At 38.1% G+C, this 20,019-nt stretch overlaps 1 protein-coding gene across 1 annotated transcript; it reads left to right on the plus strand.

Annotated features, from left to right (window-relative positions):
- Nucleotides 1-15,032: 15,032 nt before the first annotated feature.
- LOC149933127 (uncharacterized) lies at nucleotides 15,033-16,021 on the plus strand. Its single transcript, XM_090156602.1, has 2 exons — nucleotides 15,033-15,097; nucleotides 15,203-16,021. The coding sequence occupies exon 2, from the start codon at nucleotides 15,213-15,215 to the stop codon at nucleotides 15,921-15,923; it is 711 nt and encodes a 236-aa protein (XP_090012728.1). The 5' UTR covers nucleotides 15,033-15,097; nucleotides 15,203-15,212; the 3' UTR covers nucleotides 15,924-16,021.
- Nucleotides 16,022-20,019: the final 3,998 nt, after the last annotated feature.

Raw genomic sequence — 20,019 nt, forward strand, 5'->3', positions numbered from 1 at the left:
TAGCCTCGACAAGGCATTAAAATAATAATAATAATTAAAGGCTTTAAAAGTCGCTCGATGACTTAGGCTTAGGGTGGTGCCTTGGGTATTAGCCTAGCTGATTATTATTCACGTCTCAAAGCTACGCGCTAGGTCCATTTACTTCCGGTTGCGTTCCGACCTTCTATTGGCTGATCGAGAAAGGAAAATAATTTCAGTTCCTACACTCTCATTGGCTGATTAAAATTCTTATTTCTTAATCGTTGATCTGGGAATCAGGATTTCGCGGTAGTATTTATATTAATTTAAATTTATTTTATTTGATATTTATTATTATTTATAAGTAATGTTTTTCGTGAAATTTTGAATATGTGTTGTAGAAATCTACACAGAAAACACATTTATCAAATCTTAAAGCTTAGGCCTTAGCGTTTGACGCAAAAAAATTATTTACCTTTTCTAGTCTCTATACATTTAATTTATTCCAACCATCGGTAAATTACTTATCGTCGATTGGAACAAATTAAAAGTTTAATATTAATCCTTAATTTCCATTAAAAATGAAATTGTTAGACTTTAGAATTTTTTTAACCGAGCTAGATCTATGCGAAGTTGTAGTTAACTTGTAGCAGACAAAAGAAGAAATGACCGTGTTACGTCACAAACTGTAACCGGAAAAGAGTAGGCTAAATCTACTTGAAGTCGGTCCGTTCCTCTCTATAATTTCTATGATATAACCCTAAAGCGGGCCAAAGCCCCGGTAAAACATAATTTCCGGGCCCCAAGAAAGCCGTTACTAGTGGAGATAGCTATACTTTATCGGTTAGAAACCCGGGAGAAGTTATACCTCGTTTGTTGAAACACGGACCCCAAGGCTGCACGGGCCCCGGTCATTTGTACCGGCTTCCCACCTCTCTTGTCAGGCCTGATAATCTAAAATTCGCTATATAAACACTAGGTACATTAATGCGGATTTAAAGCCTGTTAGGTTGTAGGTAAAATTTTAGCCGCCTCCTCCCATCGTCGTTAATCAGCGCGCTTAATTTCCGCGTGTTTCCGTTGATAGATGTCGCTCGATTGGAAGCGGCGCGAACGCGATGATTACGGGTCCAGTAATAGCAACTGGCGTAATGATACGTTTTAGTTCGAAATTAGCATAAATATCAAGTTCTGGGAATCGGGACGGCTGCTTCCGACGCCGCGTAATAGATCGGCCTAATTCCGAATGCGCGTGCTGCCAGCGAAAGCGGACATTTATGAAATCACCTTCGCTAAACTCGCGACTTCAAATCGTAATCGAACGGATTGAATTTCTCGTTAAAATTTTAATGGATTTTATCGCCGAATTAACTCGGGAGGAAACTAATTAAATCCAGGTGTTGAGCTTCTGGTTACGTGGATCTGTAACCGCGACATCCAACTCTGCCCAACAGGCCCGTACTGGCTCTTTTAGGGACCCTCGACTAGAAACTGAAGAGGGGTCCCCTTACCTGGCGGTGTGAGGTATGAAATAATAATCTAAATGGTTATTTATAGGACAACAAATAACAAATACTTAAGATTAAAAAATACATAGTTACGTTACATCTAAACAAACTAATGGTTAATGTTAGTAAATTCAAAAAACCTTTAACATAGGCCTTTGGCCTTTCATTAATTACACGTTAGTTTTGTTAAAATATAACAAACGGTACTCATGTAACAAAATCGCAAATATAAACTTACCTTTCGATCGATTTCTCCAATTTGGGTTTAGTATTGATTGTTACGAACTTTATAAAATATAAAGTAACAGCAACTGACACCTAATAGCCTAGTAGTGCCTGAAATTATCTTCTACTGAATTCTTGATAAAATACTTTATAAGAGTAAGAGACTATTTGTGCGAAAGTCAATTAAATAACTAAAAATATCTTTCGATTACTACACTACATTCTAAATAGACAGTTGTGACTAATTTCGCAACAAACAAGTGCTTCAAATATACCGGAGTCTGGAATTTTGTCCCTCGTTCCTATCCTCCTTGCTCGTTGGTTCTGTTTGTTCTGCCGATAATTTCATATTACGTATTGATTAAATTCCCAACGAGATCGATTAGAGATAAGTCCGTCCTTCGAAAGTGTTTTTTAAAGTGTACTAGATTATACGTCAAACGCGTCTTAAGGACCTTTAGAAAAAAATTATTAATAAGCAATTTGGAACCCCCTTGAGCCGGGGGTGATCGCCGACCTGGCCAGTCCGGGCCTGCTGCCCAAATAGACAGTATGTGTGTATGCGTTTGTTTTCCGCTATTCCCACTACAGGCGAGTAGACGACTACGAATACTAGATTGCATTCTTCTTCCTATTAGTTCCGATGGCGGGAATGTAGATATTTATTTAAACCCGAAATCATGTTACCTGAGACAACTAAAGCGGTCCACATTTAACATTAATAAACATCCAAGTAACTTCTTTATTTGATCAATAGATGGCCTTAGTCGTTTTCCATTTTTTAAAGGCATAATGTTCAAATGATAAAAAATTATCTCTTAAACGCACTCTCGCCAGCTGAATTTTCTCACATACGTAGCTTTTAGTTTTTTTATGAAAAAGAGATGGCGTTGGAGTATATCGCGACGCGTGCTACGAGCTATTCCAATCTCACTTTAATCTTTATTGTGAAAGTCGAACCTTAGAGTAAAAGTATATGTGGGAAGGAATGAACTATATGCCCCAAAGAGTTTTTTTTTTTTTTTTTTTGACATCCACACATCGGTGTCGACCCAAGGCCTTAGACACCAGCACTCAATAACTGATTAATCAGGGCGAGATATGTGTAACGGCCACGCCAACGGGGGGATACGTGGGGACAGGGGTGGGGACACCCGTGGCGGAAGTATGCCGACCACCCGTTGAGGGATTGGTGGTCGTCCTCACACGGCCATCCACAAACTCTGCCTCCCGGACGCCTGGGATTACAGGAGTGAGCCACTACTCCCGGCTGCCCCAAAGAGTTAGAAATCAGTCACTCCAGGGGGCTGAAAATCCTCTCTCCGCAACCTTTGGCTGTATAGCATAGTTAGAGAAAACTCCGCTACTCTCATTGCCGCTACTATCTAATAGCAAAAATTGAAAGAAGATAAGTAGTCCCGAACTCATCGACGCTAACACAAATTTTGAGCATAACTTACGAACTCTGCTATCAAGCTCGCGCGGAATATCCATCGTGTTAATTTACGTTAAAAAATTTGCCGTTTTCTGACCAATCGTAAGTCGTTAGTTGTAAAATATATTAAAACAGGGTAGCCATTATCTTTTTAATGTAGAAGCGGATGTTAGTACGAATGACGGTGGTTGAAGTGTTTACGTCGCACAGTGGGGCAAACTGAGCCCAAACCTGGCCAAAAGTCAAAAAAATAAATCGCACGTAAGAATTTTATTTTAATTTATAATATTTGAATTATAAACCACCGCACACTTTACCGGTGTTTGATTTTTGACTGCAAAATTTTATTATCCACCAGGCTCCTTATAAGTAGTAGAATGTTTTTAGAAATTTTAAGTAGGAGTTTTGGCATAGTTTTTGGTATTCATTCAGGCTTGATTTAAAAGGTAAAAATATTTTTTTTGCAGACTTTAGTTTTGGAAATATCAATACCAAGTAGATATCGATATTTTCGAGTTATGAAACTATTATACAAAGCCGCGTAATTCAAATAGTGTGAATTCTGGAAAACGACGTTAAAGGTCTTAAACTAATATATTTATTTTATAATTAATGTGGCTTTTAGTTATGAATTCAGGTAGATTAAGTTACAATTTTTGATTTAAGTTCATAAATGTTCATTATTTATCACAATATCGATTAAAAATTTTGCCAATATTTGCCTATTTTCTAGTTTTTGTACAGATTTTCAAAAGATATATGAAATTAAAAAGGGTGTCCAATTTAAAAATGATCCATGGCGATAACATCAAAACCGTTTCCTGCGCTAATTTCAAATTTTTGTGGCACTTAACACGTGTTGGGGGACAATTAAAAAGGATAACATCGATGACCTTGAACCTTTTCTTCAAGGTCATTGAAAAATTATCTCGAGTACCATTAGATTTAGAAACTTACTTGATGACCAACTTGTTTTTCGACTTTCAATTGATCAAATGAATTCGGACCAACATTATTTAGACATGAAATATGATGAGGAACAACTTTCTAATTGGAACGAAGTTTCTAAATCTAACGATTCTCAAGATGATTTTTCAATGACCTTGAAGACTTGGTTCAAGGTCATCGATGTTATCATTTTTAATTGTCCCCCAACACGTGTTAAGTGTCACAAAAATTTGAAATTAGTACAGGAAACGGTTTTTGAGATATTAATTTTGACCAGGTTTGGGCTCAGTTTGTATGCCCCACTGTGCGTCGCGGTGTTATTTTAAATTCAAATTTTAAAGAGGGAAAATCTTTGCTAGAAATAGTAATGTTTTTACTAGCCCCTTCATATCAGTGGCGGACAATAAAATTAACCTAACTCTAATCTAATAATATTTAACATGGATCACTATATTTATCTGATAATATTTCCGGAGGAGGCCGAAAAATCGCCGCTTTTGCGTTATCAGCTAACGTCTAACCGTAGTTAACCAAAACCACGCTACAACAACAATAACAGTGCCTGTGATTAATTAAATAATTGAACTAAATATTAAAATAAATCTATAGTTTTAGTTCGGAACTTAGTAGATTCGGGCTATTTACGATCGACCGTTCGATTATTTTTAATTAGGTCTTTTGTTTATTAACGATTTCTCTTTTAAAAACTTTATTTTCAAACTGCATATTTCTCGAGATCCATCCTCCGGTCCCATGCGCGATCCCCTTTACGTAAACAAACGCTTCCCCTCTCGTTGACCGCATTCACGATTAAAGAAAATATAGCCTCAGGTGGAACACCAACGTTTGCGGTTCTGGCCGCTCTTGCCTTTGGCTTTAGAAATGTTTGGCACCACTGTACAGGGTAATTTAAAAAATTGAAGGAGTCTTCCGTAAAGATTGCTTTAAAGATTCCCTTTAAATACCAATCTCTAACCGTCTCACAAAACTTATACCAAACTGTCTTCTATCACTAACACACAATATGAACTAAAATACAAAATTATTAACTAATGATAAACATATACACTAAATTAAAATAAGAAAATAGCTTGGCAGCCTTCAATTTGATCCACTCCAAAACAAACAATAGGGTAGTTAAGAAATTAGTGAAAGCGAGTGAACAATGGACCGGAAACGATGAACGCGCAGAGTGCCAATGGCGAACGGAAATTTTCGATCACGGCTAAGCACAATAGTCCTTTAAATAAAAGATCATTCATAGCCGATTATAGAGTTTGTGCTGGACATATAACAGGTTTGTCTATGGTTTTTCTTTATACTGCCAAAGCTGAGAATTTTCTATGCATAGATCTGGCAGCACTTTTCAACAGGGGGGTAAGGCAGTCAGAGAGGGGTTTATTTAATCGCCTATTTACAGTCTCCAGGCGACCAGCACTAGAAGATCAATTTCAAACCTAACCCAGTAGCCCTAGCAATTTATCGTTTAGTATATCGTTGGGGGTTCAACCCCCCCCCCCCCCCCGAAATCCTGATGACTGGGGGGGTGTCTAATAAAAATCAGTGAAACTTCCGTCAGCACCCCCCCTTGAAATTTTCCCTCAAAACCCCCCTGAAATAAAATCCAGGATACGCCCTTGGACTTTCCCCTACACGTTTTCTGGTGTAGGCTTAACCTGTTTATTATAGTACTGTAGACTTTAGTATAATCAGTTGCAGGTTAAGAAAGGCAAAATGTCTAGTACATTTGGCGGATAGATACTAGCACGAATTTCCTGTAAATGGGCGGCTGGAATTTCGGATTTAGCCTGTTTACGGTTTAATTTCTAAGTATACCTCCGCGGTTATATAATTTTGGAAAAATACCATCTATTGCGTTGTATTTCAAGGTGATAATTTAATAATTAACATAGATAAAATTTAGAAACATTTGTACTACTACAAGTGAGGCATACCTAAAAAATTCAGTTTGGCGAGTCCAGGGTAAGTATAGAACGGGTAAAGCCAAGATTACTACGTTGACGTACATAAACGCGCGATTTGATGATTTTTTACTAAAAATACGCCATAATGAAGCTTAAAAAATAATCTACATTAAATATTTATTGATAACTTTGAAATTTACTCAATAGACGTTTCTAAAATGGATTAATAAAACACGGCGTAGGAACCTTTAGAAATTGCCGGGAGTAGTGGCGTACTTCTGTAATCAAAAGCGTCTGGGAGGCCAAGTTTGTGGATGGCCTTGTGAGTACGACCACCAATCCCCCAACGGGTGGTCGGAATACTTCCGCCACGGGTGTCCCCACCCCTGTCCCCACGTATCCCCCCGTTGGCGTGGCCGTTACACATATCTCGCCCTGATTAATCAGATCTTCGCCGGACTCGCGGTCTTCTCAGACTCAATCAGCCCTTATTTCTTGCTTCTTTGAATAAAAAAAACCTTTAGAAATTCGATATCTCCGCTGCTGAATTTCCAGAAATTCGAACATAAGGGGATTTTGACGCAAAAAAACTCATTATAGTAAATATCCCTAAATAAATAAATACATTTCTAGAAATATTTTATCGAACAATTTAAGTAATGACCCGAATGGACCGTGACTACCCTTTACCATAAGTGCATAATAAACATAAGTATGGCACCGAATTAATTTAGTTAATGATAGTCTATCGAGGGGTGATTGCGAAATAGGAAACTCGTCCCTTCCTACACTTTCCGTTGGCAAAATAGTTGGTTAGTTTGATGGCGAGAAATACGAGCGTACACGCGTTTAGGTTTGAAATTTGAAAAATCCAACTTCTGAAATGGAGCCAGTGTTTATAATAGTTATTTTTATCTTCCGATTCAATAATTCATCATTATTTTCCAAAGGTAAGCGTTATTTACACTGTTGAAAGAATTTCAATTTTCAGTAGGCCTAATTGCTGGTCCGTCGAAAAGGCTAAATTTTCCAAATACTAGGAGCAGTTCGCGGAGAGTTGTCAGTCCGTCGGTACGTAATGGTTTACTTTGTCATTGGCGAAACAGACTATCATTAAAAAATTCCATTGGGTGAATAGGAAGTGTCATACTTATGTTTCTTATCCACTTATGCCTTTACCCAAAAAAGAAAACGATTCTAAATTTCGATAAAACCGTGGGTTTTTTTTTTTGGATAGACACAAATCGGTGTCGACCCAAGGCCTTAGACACCAGCAAACAATAACTGATTAATCAGGGTGAGATAAGTGTAACGGCCACGCCAACGGGGGGATACGTGGGGACAGGGGTGGGGACACCCGTGGCGGAAGTATTCCGACCACCCGTTGGGGGATTGGTAGACGTACTCACACGGCCATCCACAAACTCTGCCTCCCAGACTCTTGGGATTACAGGAGTACGCCACTACTCCCGGCGATAAAACCGTGGTGGTCAAATTAATCTGAGAATTTTCGGAATCCCGTATTTTATTCGAATACGAAAGCGTCAAAAAACCAATACGTTCCATTAATTTAGTTTCCATAAATCTCCGCCTATCGGAATGTAGCCCTAGAATTGACCCGTGTAACTACGAGGAAAGTTTGTGACGAAGGAGACTTTTGTAAATGTGGTCGGGCGGAATATGGATGGGCAGGAGCCACAACGGAAAATGAAAAGGCGACCGTGTTCTCGGAGCGAGCGACTCTTAAAAGATAGATAGAAGAGAAGGACACTGTTTATATTTAGAGATGTCCGTTACTTCTCGAGCGCGGACAGTAGTGAGGACTGCTTACTTTACGGAGAGAGTCCGGAAGATAGGAACGTGACGAGCTGGACGGTTTCATTTCCGGAACAGCCGCCAGGGGGCAGAAGGGACGAAGAAATTGGATAAGGGTTAAAAACGACCCTTCGAACGCGACTGGACAGTGGATATTCGCGTTCATTTTTCTCTCTCTTTATGAAGATAGCCCGCCGCCCACGAGACGAAAAGAAGGGAAAAAATGGAAAGCCGCTGACGTCGGCGCGACTTCCTGAACGCGTAGCATCCAATATCCACCGATGCTTCTTCGCCGTATCGAAATTATACTGATCCGGATGCGTTCCGGAATCGCCATCGACGACTTGACCATCGCGGCATGACCAGAACCCCGCGAAACTCAGCGAAACGCAATAAGGAACGGGAGGAGGTAGATGGCGCTTAATGACGATTGACTTTGTTATATAAGAAAAATGAATAGAGGAAGGGGGCGTACTGGCGACCGGATTCGCGCGTCGTTACTTCCGTTGTTCTATCACCCCCCTTTCCGCGTTGATAGCTCGCGGACGAATTGGCCGTCTCAATTCGACGACGCCTTCATCAAAAATAAATGTGGAGGCGCATTATATTGAATACGACCGTCCATTACTCTTCACCCCCCCCCCCCCGTCCACGTAAACAACGCGTTCTTTGGCCAAACAGTGGACCCCTGGCCGTTCTACGAAAAGGACCATCGTGCCAAATAAATCAGCGAGTAGATTAAGCTTCTTGATCGGACTTTCTGATTTTATTTCTATTTGTATTCGTTGTTCAACAGTCTAGCTTAATGTCACTGTTAAATTTTGCTATAACGTAACGTAATAAGCAGAAATGTAACGCTAATTACAATATTTACTACCTTCTTTCTTCTTGACCCCAAAAATATCGAAACTTGGAAAAATAATGATTAATTATAGAATTGGAAGGTTGGGTAGAGTTGCGTTCCCAATAAATAGATTACAATGAAAAGTTTACTACCATAGGTAATAATATAACGTATGGCACTTTGATAAATCTTTTACTACATCCTTTCTTCGTAGTGACTACGAAAAATATCTAAGATAGCGCCATCTGGTAGAAACTTCATTAACTGAATGAAATCTCCGCCGCTCGCTTGAGGGTCCAGTCTAAGCGTAGCAAAGAATTGCCTTAAAAAAACGTTTTCCTTAATGTCTTATCGAATTTCAACGTGCCTAAACCGTTTAGCATTAGATACAGTATAGAAGGACACTTGCAAACTCAAAATTAAATGTCCTTGAAACGTTTTTGGGGGAAACTGTACGTGATACCTGCCCTGTAAAATCTATTATTTTTCTATTATTAAAGGAACTCGCTGTAATTGTCTCCCGGAGTCCCGATTGGACGAGGAAGCGATGAATTAGGTACGTATTAAAAATAATAGCCGCGCTGGCTACTAATTAAGATAAAATTAATTAAAGTAAGGAACAAGAAAGTGAACTCGTTGTCGAGGAAGATGTCCGTGTTCGTTCGACGAGAAAGAGCGCCACCTGCATTTAATTGACCAAATTTAGCCCTTTCCTCCACCTCCTCTTCCTATAGGGCCACCGGATAATTTTTGCGTCGCGCCAAATTAAGCGGGGGGCCTTTTCGCGAAATAGTGTCACCCTACCAGCCCCACCCCGGCGCTACGTTTCGTTAGAGGCCAACTTTCTTTAACACGACATTACCCGACTCTAAAGTCGAAAGTAGCCTGTAGGGTAAAGTAAAGTTTGATTGGTAGTACGGAATCTAACGTTGTAAACCGTCTGGTAATTGGGAGGAGGGGGTCCGGCGGTGGAACCCTCAAGAACATCAGGCAGCTCCTGTTTTTCCTAGCATGGTGATCGAGCAAGGTAAATACGAGTTATGGAACGTCTTTTCCCCGGTATCGAATGTAACGACCCTGTTACTTAACGTGGTTCTAGTTTGTTCACACTTTTTACGGCTGGCTGAAGGCCCTTTTTCCGGTATCGACGCAATTACGAGAGAGCTCTGGCAAAAATGGAGAGTTAATGCCGCGGAAAATAAAGTTTTGTTCCGGCTGATGTAAAAGAGGGGACGATGATCACGCCCTCTCGTGGGATTCGTATAGACGCCGCTTAAATACGTGGAAACATAAGTATATAATATGGCAATAGCGTAGCTGAAATTCGTCGAGGGAATTTCAGAGGGTTGAAAGTTTTGTACGCCGAAAGGAAAGCCCGGAAAGCCCCCACTGTCTACGCCGATGTAATACACAGAAAAAAATGTGTTCTGAAATTGAACACAATGTCTGAGCACCATCATGCAACAATCTCCTAGACATGTTAAAAAATAAGGTCGTGTTCAAACGTAAATGTGTTAATTCTTTCAACATTTTAATAATGTGATTTGTTCATCCTTTCAACATGTTCATAATGTCATTTGTTCATCCTTTCAACATGTTCATAATATCATTTGTTCATCCTTTCAACATGTTCATAATATCATGTGTTCATCCTTTCAACATCTTCATATTATAATGTGTTCATTCTTTCAACATGTTCATAATATCATGTGTTCATACTTTCAACATGTTCATAATGTCATTTGTTCATCCTTCCAACATGTTCATAATATCATGTGTTCATCCTTTCAACATCTTCATATTATAATGTGTTCATTCTTTCAACATGTTCATAATATCATGTGTTCATACTTTCAACATGTTCATAATGTCATTTGTTCATCCTTCCAACATGTTCATAATATCATGTGTTCATCCTTCCAACATGTTCATAATATCATGTGTTCATCCTTTCAACATGTTCATAATGTCATTTGTTCATCCTTTCAACATGTTCATAATATCATGTGTTCATCCTTTCAACATCTTCATATTATAATGTGTTCATTCTTTCAACATGTTCATAATATCATGTGTTCATACTTTCAACATGTTCATAATGTCATTTGTTCATCCTTCCAACATGTTCATAATATCATGTGTTCATCCTTCCAACATGTTCATAATGTCATTTGTTCAACCTTCCAACATGTTCATAATGTCATTTGTTCAACCTTCCAACATGTTCATAATATCATGTGTTCATCCTTTCAACATGTTCATAATGTCATTCATCTATCCTCCTGTACTCTTACTGTTATTTGCTTGAAACGTGTACTTTCGCAGGCTACCGCAAATTTTTCAAGAGACATTTCGAAAGAAAACTGAAAACGATAATAGGTGATTATGAAAAAGAATAGCGCGCAGAGGCTCACGGGAGTTGGTTATTTTTTGACAAAGCGTCGGCTGCTTCAATTCGTCTGCACCTACCGAGGCCCGCGGTCGTCCGCGTTTAGTAAAAAGTACCAACCATGGATTGATTGTTTGAATGGTTGGCTGTAGTTTACATCTGCCCCAATACTAGTTTTGGGTGACGTAGGGTACGCGACGATTGTATTAATAGTTGTAGACTAAACTAAGATTTTAGTTTCTTATTATCTTAGAAAATGTTTTCTATTTGTCATTGTTAAGTTAGGTTAGGTAAGGTTTATGTTAAGGTTAGGATAGGTTAGGATAGCAATTTCTGGTTCTTTTGTAGCTGATTCGTAATTAATTACCTTGTTATCCATTGAAACCAGTCATCTTTGGCTCTTTGTAGCTTCTCCGAATGTACATTCCCTGTTTTTCATTGAAATAAGAAATTTCTGTTTCTTTTGTAGTTATTTCGTATTTAATTACCCTGTTTTCTATTGAAACAAGCCATTTCTCGCTCTTTTGTAGCTGCTCCGTATTTAAATACCCTGTTTTCTATTGAAACAAACATTAGTTTAGTCTACAACTATTAATACAATCGTCGCGTACCCTACGTCACCCAAAACTAGTATTGGGGCAGATGTAAACTACTTCCGAAAAGTTACTATTTTTCTAAAATTATTAAAAATACATAAAGTTAACAAATTTATTATATATTTTTTTTATTTCTTATAGTTCTAGACACAATTTCAATAGAAGACAAGGTTATAGTTACATACATGTTTCCATTATTCCTGAAAACGAATTAAAATCAATTTGGATAGAATTTAAAAATATTTCATTTAATAAATCAATTACCTTAATTTAACGACTTTGCAAACTTATCTCAAAACGAAAAACGAAAAATCCTTTCGATTGAACAATGAAATAATAGAAATCTCGCTAACCCTTGCCCAACTAGCCAGACGAATTTACAATAAGGGCCAATTTATATACTTTCAACTTGGTAGTACTTAACCAAATCACGTGACCACCGATATTTTTCATAATCACCTATTCTAAATCGTGTTAATTTTTTAAATCTAACTAACCAAGTACCGCTGAATAAGCAATTAAGTTAACAAACATAAAATCGCCTCCATTTAGTAATATATATAAATTGTTAATTTTAGTCATAAACCTTTGTGGACAGACATTTTTATTATATTTAAATTGTAATTTCCAACCTGAATATTTTAAGGGTGCGGCCATCTTGAATTCTTGTTATAAACTATCTCGTAGGCAATCTAACTAGTCTTACAATAACATTGAAGTCAGTAGTTTTTACTTCCGTATTTAAAAACCGTAAAGTTTGCGAGACTGCAAAAAAATATAAATTTCTTGCAAGAAATATTGTCAATTTGTCGTATCCCGGGTGCGGTGTATACAAGGAATAGCTCCCATTGAAAAGTGCCTCGAGGTTGCGAAGATACAAGTTTCATTTTAATGGCCTAGATGTATAGTTCTCTCGTAAGTGTTATTTTATAAATTTATGGTGGAAGGATCTATTTCATTGTGATGTTCAGCGCTGAGGTAGATTAAAATAATTTGAACATTGGCCTATTCTTTACTGAAATCTCTTTCCACCAAAAGACCAAAATATTAGAAAGTAAAATTTAGTTTCAAAATCATTACTTTTACAAAATGATATATTATTTATCAGAATAAATTGCTAAGTCTATGCATCCCCTTAAAGCACTTTAACAAAAATGTCCTTGTTATTATAAATAAAAGACATTATTTTCTAATACCATCTCAGAATCTGATGAAGTACAAGGAATATCTTGGGAAAATGTTTTGCTCTGTCTATTATCCTTAAAATCACAAACAATAATGCAAAAACTATTTCGATTAAAAATCCAAAAAAAAACATAAAGTTGACGCGTTTTTGCCCTTTAAAAAAAATGTTTGCGGAGCTCAAGCTCTGCTACCTCCTGAAAAATCCTGAAATGACGTCCCGGTGCTCGGAATATTTCTTCAATTCATTGGTGGCTTTTCAGTTCAACAATTCTGGCCACTAGGTTCTCTCGTGTCTGAACCCCGTTGTCTAGGCAACATCAAGGTTTCAAATTTCCAAGAGAAAAATATGACGTTGCAAAGTGCTAACAGTGGTATTAAACAAAATTGGGATTTAATGGTTTTGTCTCAATGGAAAAGGTTAAACCTAACTTTTATTAGGTCCAGATCAGAGTGCCATCTTTCGTTAATCAGAAGCCAAGAAAGAGTTGTCACGTCATTAAAATCTAACCATTATCGGGGTAGACGTGCACGGACCTTTAAAATCCAAACTGAATAGTTCTAATCAAAGAACTGTTGAGTTCTGGTGGAATAGGGAGGTCATGTGATAATGTCACCTATGAGTAACAAACACAGCACCCCACACAACGAGAACGCAACCCGTCAAAAGTCGTGCATTTTCTTGCGTACACTCTGTTTGAAAAGTCTTCGACAGCTGAAATTTTTGCCCTCTTTTTAATTCTGCTAGAAAACTATAATAGATGGCTCGATGAAACCAATTGCAACTTTTATTTATTTTCCAATATCTTTCGTTATTTATCGGTTTCGTCCGCCAAAAATTAATAGTTTGGCGGGAACCGTCAAAACTCATTTTTGACAACTGTTTAAATATTGGTTCTACGGCACTGACTCGCGCGTTTTTGAATTCACAATGGTCGATTCATATTTAGAAAGTGGAAAAATTATCTCTCTACAACCAACGGTTGAGAAGCTATCGCGTTTCCAAATTGTCGTCGAAGTTGCGTTATTTATAATCGCTTGATGCATTTTAGGTGTTTCCTAGTTTAGAGGTAAGTTTTGAAACGCTATAACTTCTCAACCGTTGGTTGTAGAGGGATAATTTTTCCACTTTCTAAATATGAATCGACCATTGTGAATTCAAAAACGCGCGAGTCAGTGCCGTAGAACCAATATTTAAACAGTTGTCAAAAATGAGTTTTGACGGTTCCCGCCAAACTATTAATTTTTGGCGGACGAAACCGATAAATAACGAAAGATATTGGAAAATAAATAAAAGTTGCAATTGGTTTCATCGAACTATCTATTATAGTTTTCTAGCAGAATTAAAAAGAGGGCAAAAATTTCAGCTGTCGAAGACTTTTCAAACAGAGTGTACATGTTTCTTTGGTTAGACGCTTTAGCGCCTGCTGCCGTCGGAAGAGGAAAATTCGGAAATTGTCTTTCCCTCCGCCCGTAAAACGTTCAGTGTGAAGGCTCGTCCAATGAAATTATTTTGTACGCAACACTGCGTTAGCGTGTTTAAAGGCTAGCTGCGTTCTCCTTGTGTTTGTTGCTCCTAGGTGCCATCTAGGAGCAACAAACACAAGGAGAACGCAGCCAGCCTTTAAACACGCTAACGCAGTGTGGCGTACGAATTTCATTGGGCGAGCCTTTTCACTGAACGTTTTACGGGCGGGGGGGAAGATAATTTCCGAATTTTCCCCTTCCGACGGCAGCACGCGCTAAAGCGTATAGCCAATGAAAAACGTACACAAGAAAATCCACGACTTTTGACGGGTTGCGTTCTCCTTGTGTGGGGTGCTGTGTTTGTTGCTCCTAGATGGCACTTTGCTTTAGCTATTATAATTAGAAGTTTCATTTCAACCAAGGAATACCTCGGCTTAAATGAAACTTCTAAATAAAAAATTCCTGCGTAATAACAAAAATAAATTATCATTGTTAATAGTTCTTTTTATAAACTAACGTGGCCTTCTTGTTGAAATGTTGCTCTTACGTCACAGTCTTTTACTTTGACAAGCCTACTAGCGCGCGCTACAGTCGCGAGGAATATAGCTTTTTCTAGAGCGCGTGCAAATCGCTCGTGCGAAGAATACACAAATAAAGCTGGGTCTTGTGACGTAAGAGCAACATTTTAACAAGTTGGGCAAGACCACTTTTTATTTTATAAAATCAACTATTTTAGGTAGAGAGCACGCGCTGCAGTCGCGAGACCCTTCGAAATCTGAAACCCGCGTGAAAATCTAACGCGCAAGTAAAGCACTTAAATAACTCGCGCTCGTGACGCGGAGAAAAACATTTTATACTTCTAATTTTTATTGTTTTACTTTATAAAAACACCTATTATGACTCACGAAAGCGAGTGGTTGATGAATCTAACGGAAGCCCTGTGTCAAAAGAACGTGGTTTCGTTCATTTTGGCGTTCACTCTCTACGTCGTCTTCCAGACAACTCTGATTATCCGTTCGTGGCAAAGTGGTCCTGAGAACAGACTAGAGAGCTACGTCTCATTCTCCATCGCTGTCAGCGTGGTTGTACCGCTTTACTACATTTTCTTGCGAAACATTTTTCGAACCGTGGTATGCCTGATCAACTACAACGATTTAGTGGAGCGACTCGACAAAATTCACTATTTAATGTCCAAAATAAACGAAGCCGACTGGGACGAAAACTCGAGAGCTATATCGAATCTCTACAGAGGATGTATGGATAGCTACGAGACGTTCGAGCCGCGATTGAGATTCTCGGGACTGGCGATCTACGTTTTCTTGGACGCCGCTATTACTTTGGACTCTTGCGTCAAATCGAGCCCACTCTCTTTCGTCGACCTCGCGGGAACCCTCGTCTTCTATCTGTGCGTCTACGTTATACTCAAGACGACGTCCAACAACGGAAGGATGATCAAGCGGCGATTGGACGTGGTCTTGTGCGACGTGTCCATGACGTATTTCTACGACGCCACCAGCGAAGCGCGATCCGAGTTTCTGGCATTCTTGAAACGAGACCTTTCCCGAAATGATTTCACTTTTTTCCAGTTAGTTCAATTGCATCGTTGGGCACCTATGGAGGCTTTGGCCTAATTTAAATCTTATTATTGTTTTGAGTTTTTATTATCAACATCGGTTCTTTAAAATTTATGTTAATGTACTAAAAAAAGAGCTTTTCCAAATTACAATTACTCTAATGAAGTCACTTTGAAATTCCCTTAATCCATTTAATCATTTCAAAATACAAGTAATCTGTCGGCGTTCCGTCGTAATGACATAATGCAATTTTTGTCTATGATAGTATCATAAGCCTAGCAAAGGTCTTGGCCAAATTTTGGACGATCGCATACCCGTTATTAAGAGGTAGGTATTCAAAATCTGCACCTCCTAGTGGCTACGTCCTCAACTACGCATTTCTGAAATAAATTTCGTGAAATGCATTATGAATACGCGCAAGCCGTGCACGAACGTTTTTAAACTTAGAACCACGAGGTTGAAATCTCCGCCGCGAGCCATAAGCACCGTAACCAAGGCTTATTCACAATTGTATCGCTTTAAAACTTAAAATTTACACTTTAATCTTTGCAAAATTATTCATCAGTACCTAAAACTGGCTATTAGAAATAAGAGTTGCGTTTCTGAAGGTATTTATTTTTCAAATTTGAGATTTAGACGCGTTTTGCGTGGCATTTATAAACCCGAGCGTGGCTGCTCTACCAAGTTGATAATATTTTAGATGTAGAAATGTTGAAAAAGAAGATGGCGCTACTGCCCTATCGTCGTACGTTAATTTTCTTCTCTCCAGGACAACGCCGTTACCATAGGCCCCTATGGTAGACCTTTACTTATGGGGACCATATGATAGGCTTATGGTAGTATGCATTCTCGTCTCAGGATTGGTCTTATCTTCTCCGATGAGTGTACACTTGCCGAGGTAGTTTCTTCAAACATACATGTTAGAATTACTTCGAGAATGAGCGGCTCTCCAATTTCCAAATACGTTCGCGAAACCTCGCGACGTCGATAGGCTTCCGATTCCGACGCTCCAGTCGACATCTGGCGCCGACGCGAGTGACTAAAATTGACGAGGATGAACAAGTAGTGGAAATAGAAATTCAACCTACTTCGTAACATTTTTTTTCACCTTGTAACAATTCCAAATCGATTACTGCTGGGGCATTGGCCGCGTCATAAATCAGTCCAGAAAATGTAGCGTAGCCGTGGTTTTTGGTTAGTCCCGGTTCGAGGAGGAAAAAACGTTTTCCAGGCGGTCATTCATTCGGCCCAATTTATTTCCATCCTCCCTCGAGATAAAACCTCAAACGCGTTTTTAGGGTAATTCCTCAAACGCTCGCCATCGTGGCATGGACGATATAGTGGGCAATAAAAGCGTTATAAATTACTACAAATGGTAGAACGATGAAAACCTAATTGATCGGAATGAGATAATGTGGAAGGAAGTCGATATGAGGAAACTGAAATATACACTTTCTTTCAATAATGACTCTCAATTTTTTGGTCATTTTTGACCGATTCTTGACTGTCCAGTGGCAAAACCTTATAAATGTCAAAAGTGAAAATCCGAGAAATTGAGGTTTGTTTTTAATAGTTAATTCATTCATTGCTTAAAATGATTCCAGCTGTACGTAGAAAAACTTAATAATAATCAGCTAGACTAATATCCAAGACAACCCCCTCAGGCCTAAGTCATCGAGCGACTTTTAAAGCCATTAATTCAACGGTATAATACGGTACAATAATGTTATAAAATGTTAAGAGTCAAACATTGTTTATACCCAAAATTTTCATTGTTTTCATAATGTCACCGAAAGTTGATTCCGGCCACTGAAACCCATATCTAAAACAATAAATAATTAATACTTACGTAAATAATAATAACCATAATACGCGGTACTTACTTAAAAACTAAAAACAATTTCTATACAAGAGAGAATAACATAGGGTAATTATCCACCACGTGGAGAAACACGTGCGCCCTCCTTAAAAAGCTTGTCCCACCAAATCGCGAAAAATCGACAGATGGCGCTGAAAGCAATCCCAAAGTTTGGTGGACGCGGAAAACCGAGAGTTAAATATCCAGTCAGCGTTAGCTTTTATTACTAATCCAAGCTGGGATTGACCCCGGCTACTCTTGCTGCGAGGCGAAAGTGCTAACCACTCCGCCACCCCACTTAATTCAGGTAGCCAGATTACTTTCTATGTAATAGCTGATAAAAGAAACCAGATTCCGCTAGTAAAACAATTCTATGTTGGTAATTAACGTCCTGCACAAATTTGTTTTATTGTGGCAAATAAATAGGTGATTATGAAAAATATCGGTGGTCACGTGATTTGGTTAAGTACTACCAAGTTAAAAGTATCAAAATTGGCCCTTTTTGTAAATTCGTCTGGCTAGTTGGGCAAGGGTTAGCGAGATTTCTATAATTTCATTGTTCAATCGAAAGGATTTTTCGTTTTTCGTTTTGAGAGAAGTTTGCCAAGTCGTTAAATTAAGGTAATTGATTTATTAAATGAAATATTTTTAAATTCTATCCAAATTGATTTTAAAGGGGCTGGAAAGTGGGGTTTTGAAATCGTCTAGTGACGTGGTGTCTCCAAAAAAAATCCGGACCCTGCTTTATTTTCTTTTTTCCCCGCTTGAGAAATTTGGCTCTGACGGAGATGTTTTGAAAATAATGAGGAGCGACACCAGCGTTGCCAGACGTACGATAATTATCGCACAGTGCGATAATTTAATCAAAATTTTTAGGGCGTACTATAATTTTCATGGCGTACGATATCGTACCATTATTTCGATAATTCTGCCTCAACGTACTATAATGTACGATAATCTTTAGATTTTTTTAAAAACCTACGAACGATTTATATTTTATTATTAATTTATATAACTTTTCTACTTAAAAATGAATGATATATATTTTCTGTACGCGTAGTCCAGAGTGTGAGTTTATTACTCCTAGCTATTACCGCATTTTTAAACATATTAAGTTCAGTTAATAATGATAATAGACATTTTGTTTATTTCCCTGAAATAAAACTCCTTTAGTGCTTTAAAAAATCATCTAAATTCAACGCATTTATGTATGAATTAAAATTTATCGCCAAAAAGAAATGTACGATAATTTTCCAGGAAAATCGAAAATTTTTTGGCCTAGATACGATAATTTCAGATTTTAGATCTGGCAACGCTGAGCGACACGAGAGAGATTCATACGCGAACTAACATATTCGGGCCTTCGTGGACGTGGTTTTGGCTCAAGTATGAACGAGTTTAATTCAAATAAAAAACTGAAACGTTATGATAGGAAAATATCTCTTGTTGGTGAATTTGATAAGTGGGAAAAGACAAAAGAACTGTGGTTGAGTACCAAGGTTTATCAAAATGCTCCAGTGAAACCAAGGCCCTAGGAAATTGGCTTCGATTTATCTAGCGTTTTTTCGATGAAACTCGCAAATAATAATTTAAAAATTTACGAATAAAATAAATAAAATTTAATGAAATTTTAAAACTTCCTACGAGCTCAGCTAACACTAACCCAGTGGATTTCGTCATACAAAAATCACAACACAGCAGTGCCTGTTTACGTCTTCGCGAACTTGAGAAAAAGTAGTTCTACGTGCCAAATTTCGTTAATGACGTCACGGATGACGTTTTTCAAAACACCACTTTCCAGCCCCTTTAATTCATTTTCAGGAATAATGGAAACATGTATGTAAATATAGCCTTGTGTCTTCTATTAAAATTGGGCTTGTTTCTTTATCAATACTTGGTCTAGAACTATAAGAAATAAAAAAATATATAATAAATTTGTTAACTTTATGTATTTTTAATAATTTTAGAAAAATACTAACTTTTCAAACAATCAATCCATGGTTGGTGCTTTTTACTAAACGCGGACGACCGCGGGCCTCGGTAGGTGCAGACGAATTTAAGCAGCCGACGCTTTGTCAAAAAATAACCAACTCCCGTCCCGTGAGCCTCTGCGCGCAATTCTTTTTCATAATCACCTATTGTTGTTCCAAAAACAAAAATTCAATAGACTAATGTGCAGCGAAGGGGGAAGATAATATAAACCTCGTACCCTAGATTCGAAATCTAATTGACGGTTTGTAACGAAGCGTCTGATTTCAAATCTAGGGTACGAGGTTTATATTATCTTTGGTTTGA

The sequence above is a fragment of the Leiobunum rupestre genome, chromosome 8 (assembly GCF_980474605.1).
Source record: "Leiobunum rupestre chromosome 8, qqLeiRupe1.1.hap1, whole genome shotgun sequence".
Classification (NCBI taxonomy): domain Eukaryota; kingdom Metazoa; phylum Arthropoda; class Arachnida; order Opiliones; family Sclerosomatidae; genus Leiobunum; species Leiobunum rupestre.

What these genes read in the sequence shown, in the direction of transcription:
- LOC149933127 (XM_090156602.1), top strand. Translation starts at nt 15,213, where the DNA reads ATGAATCTAACGGAAGCCCTGTGTCAAAAGAACGTGGTTTCGTTCATT.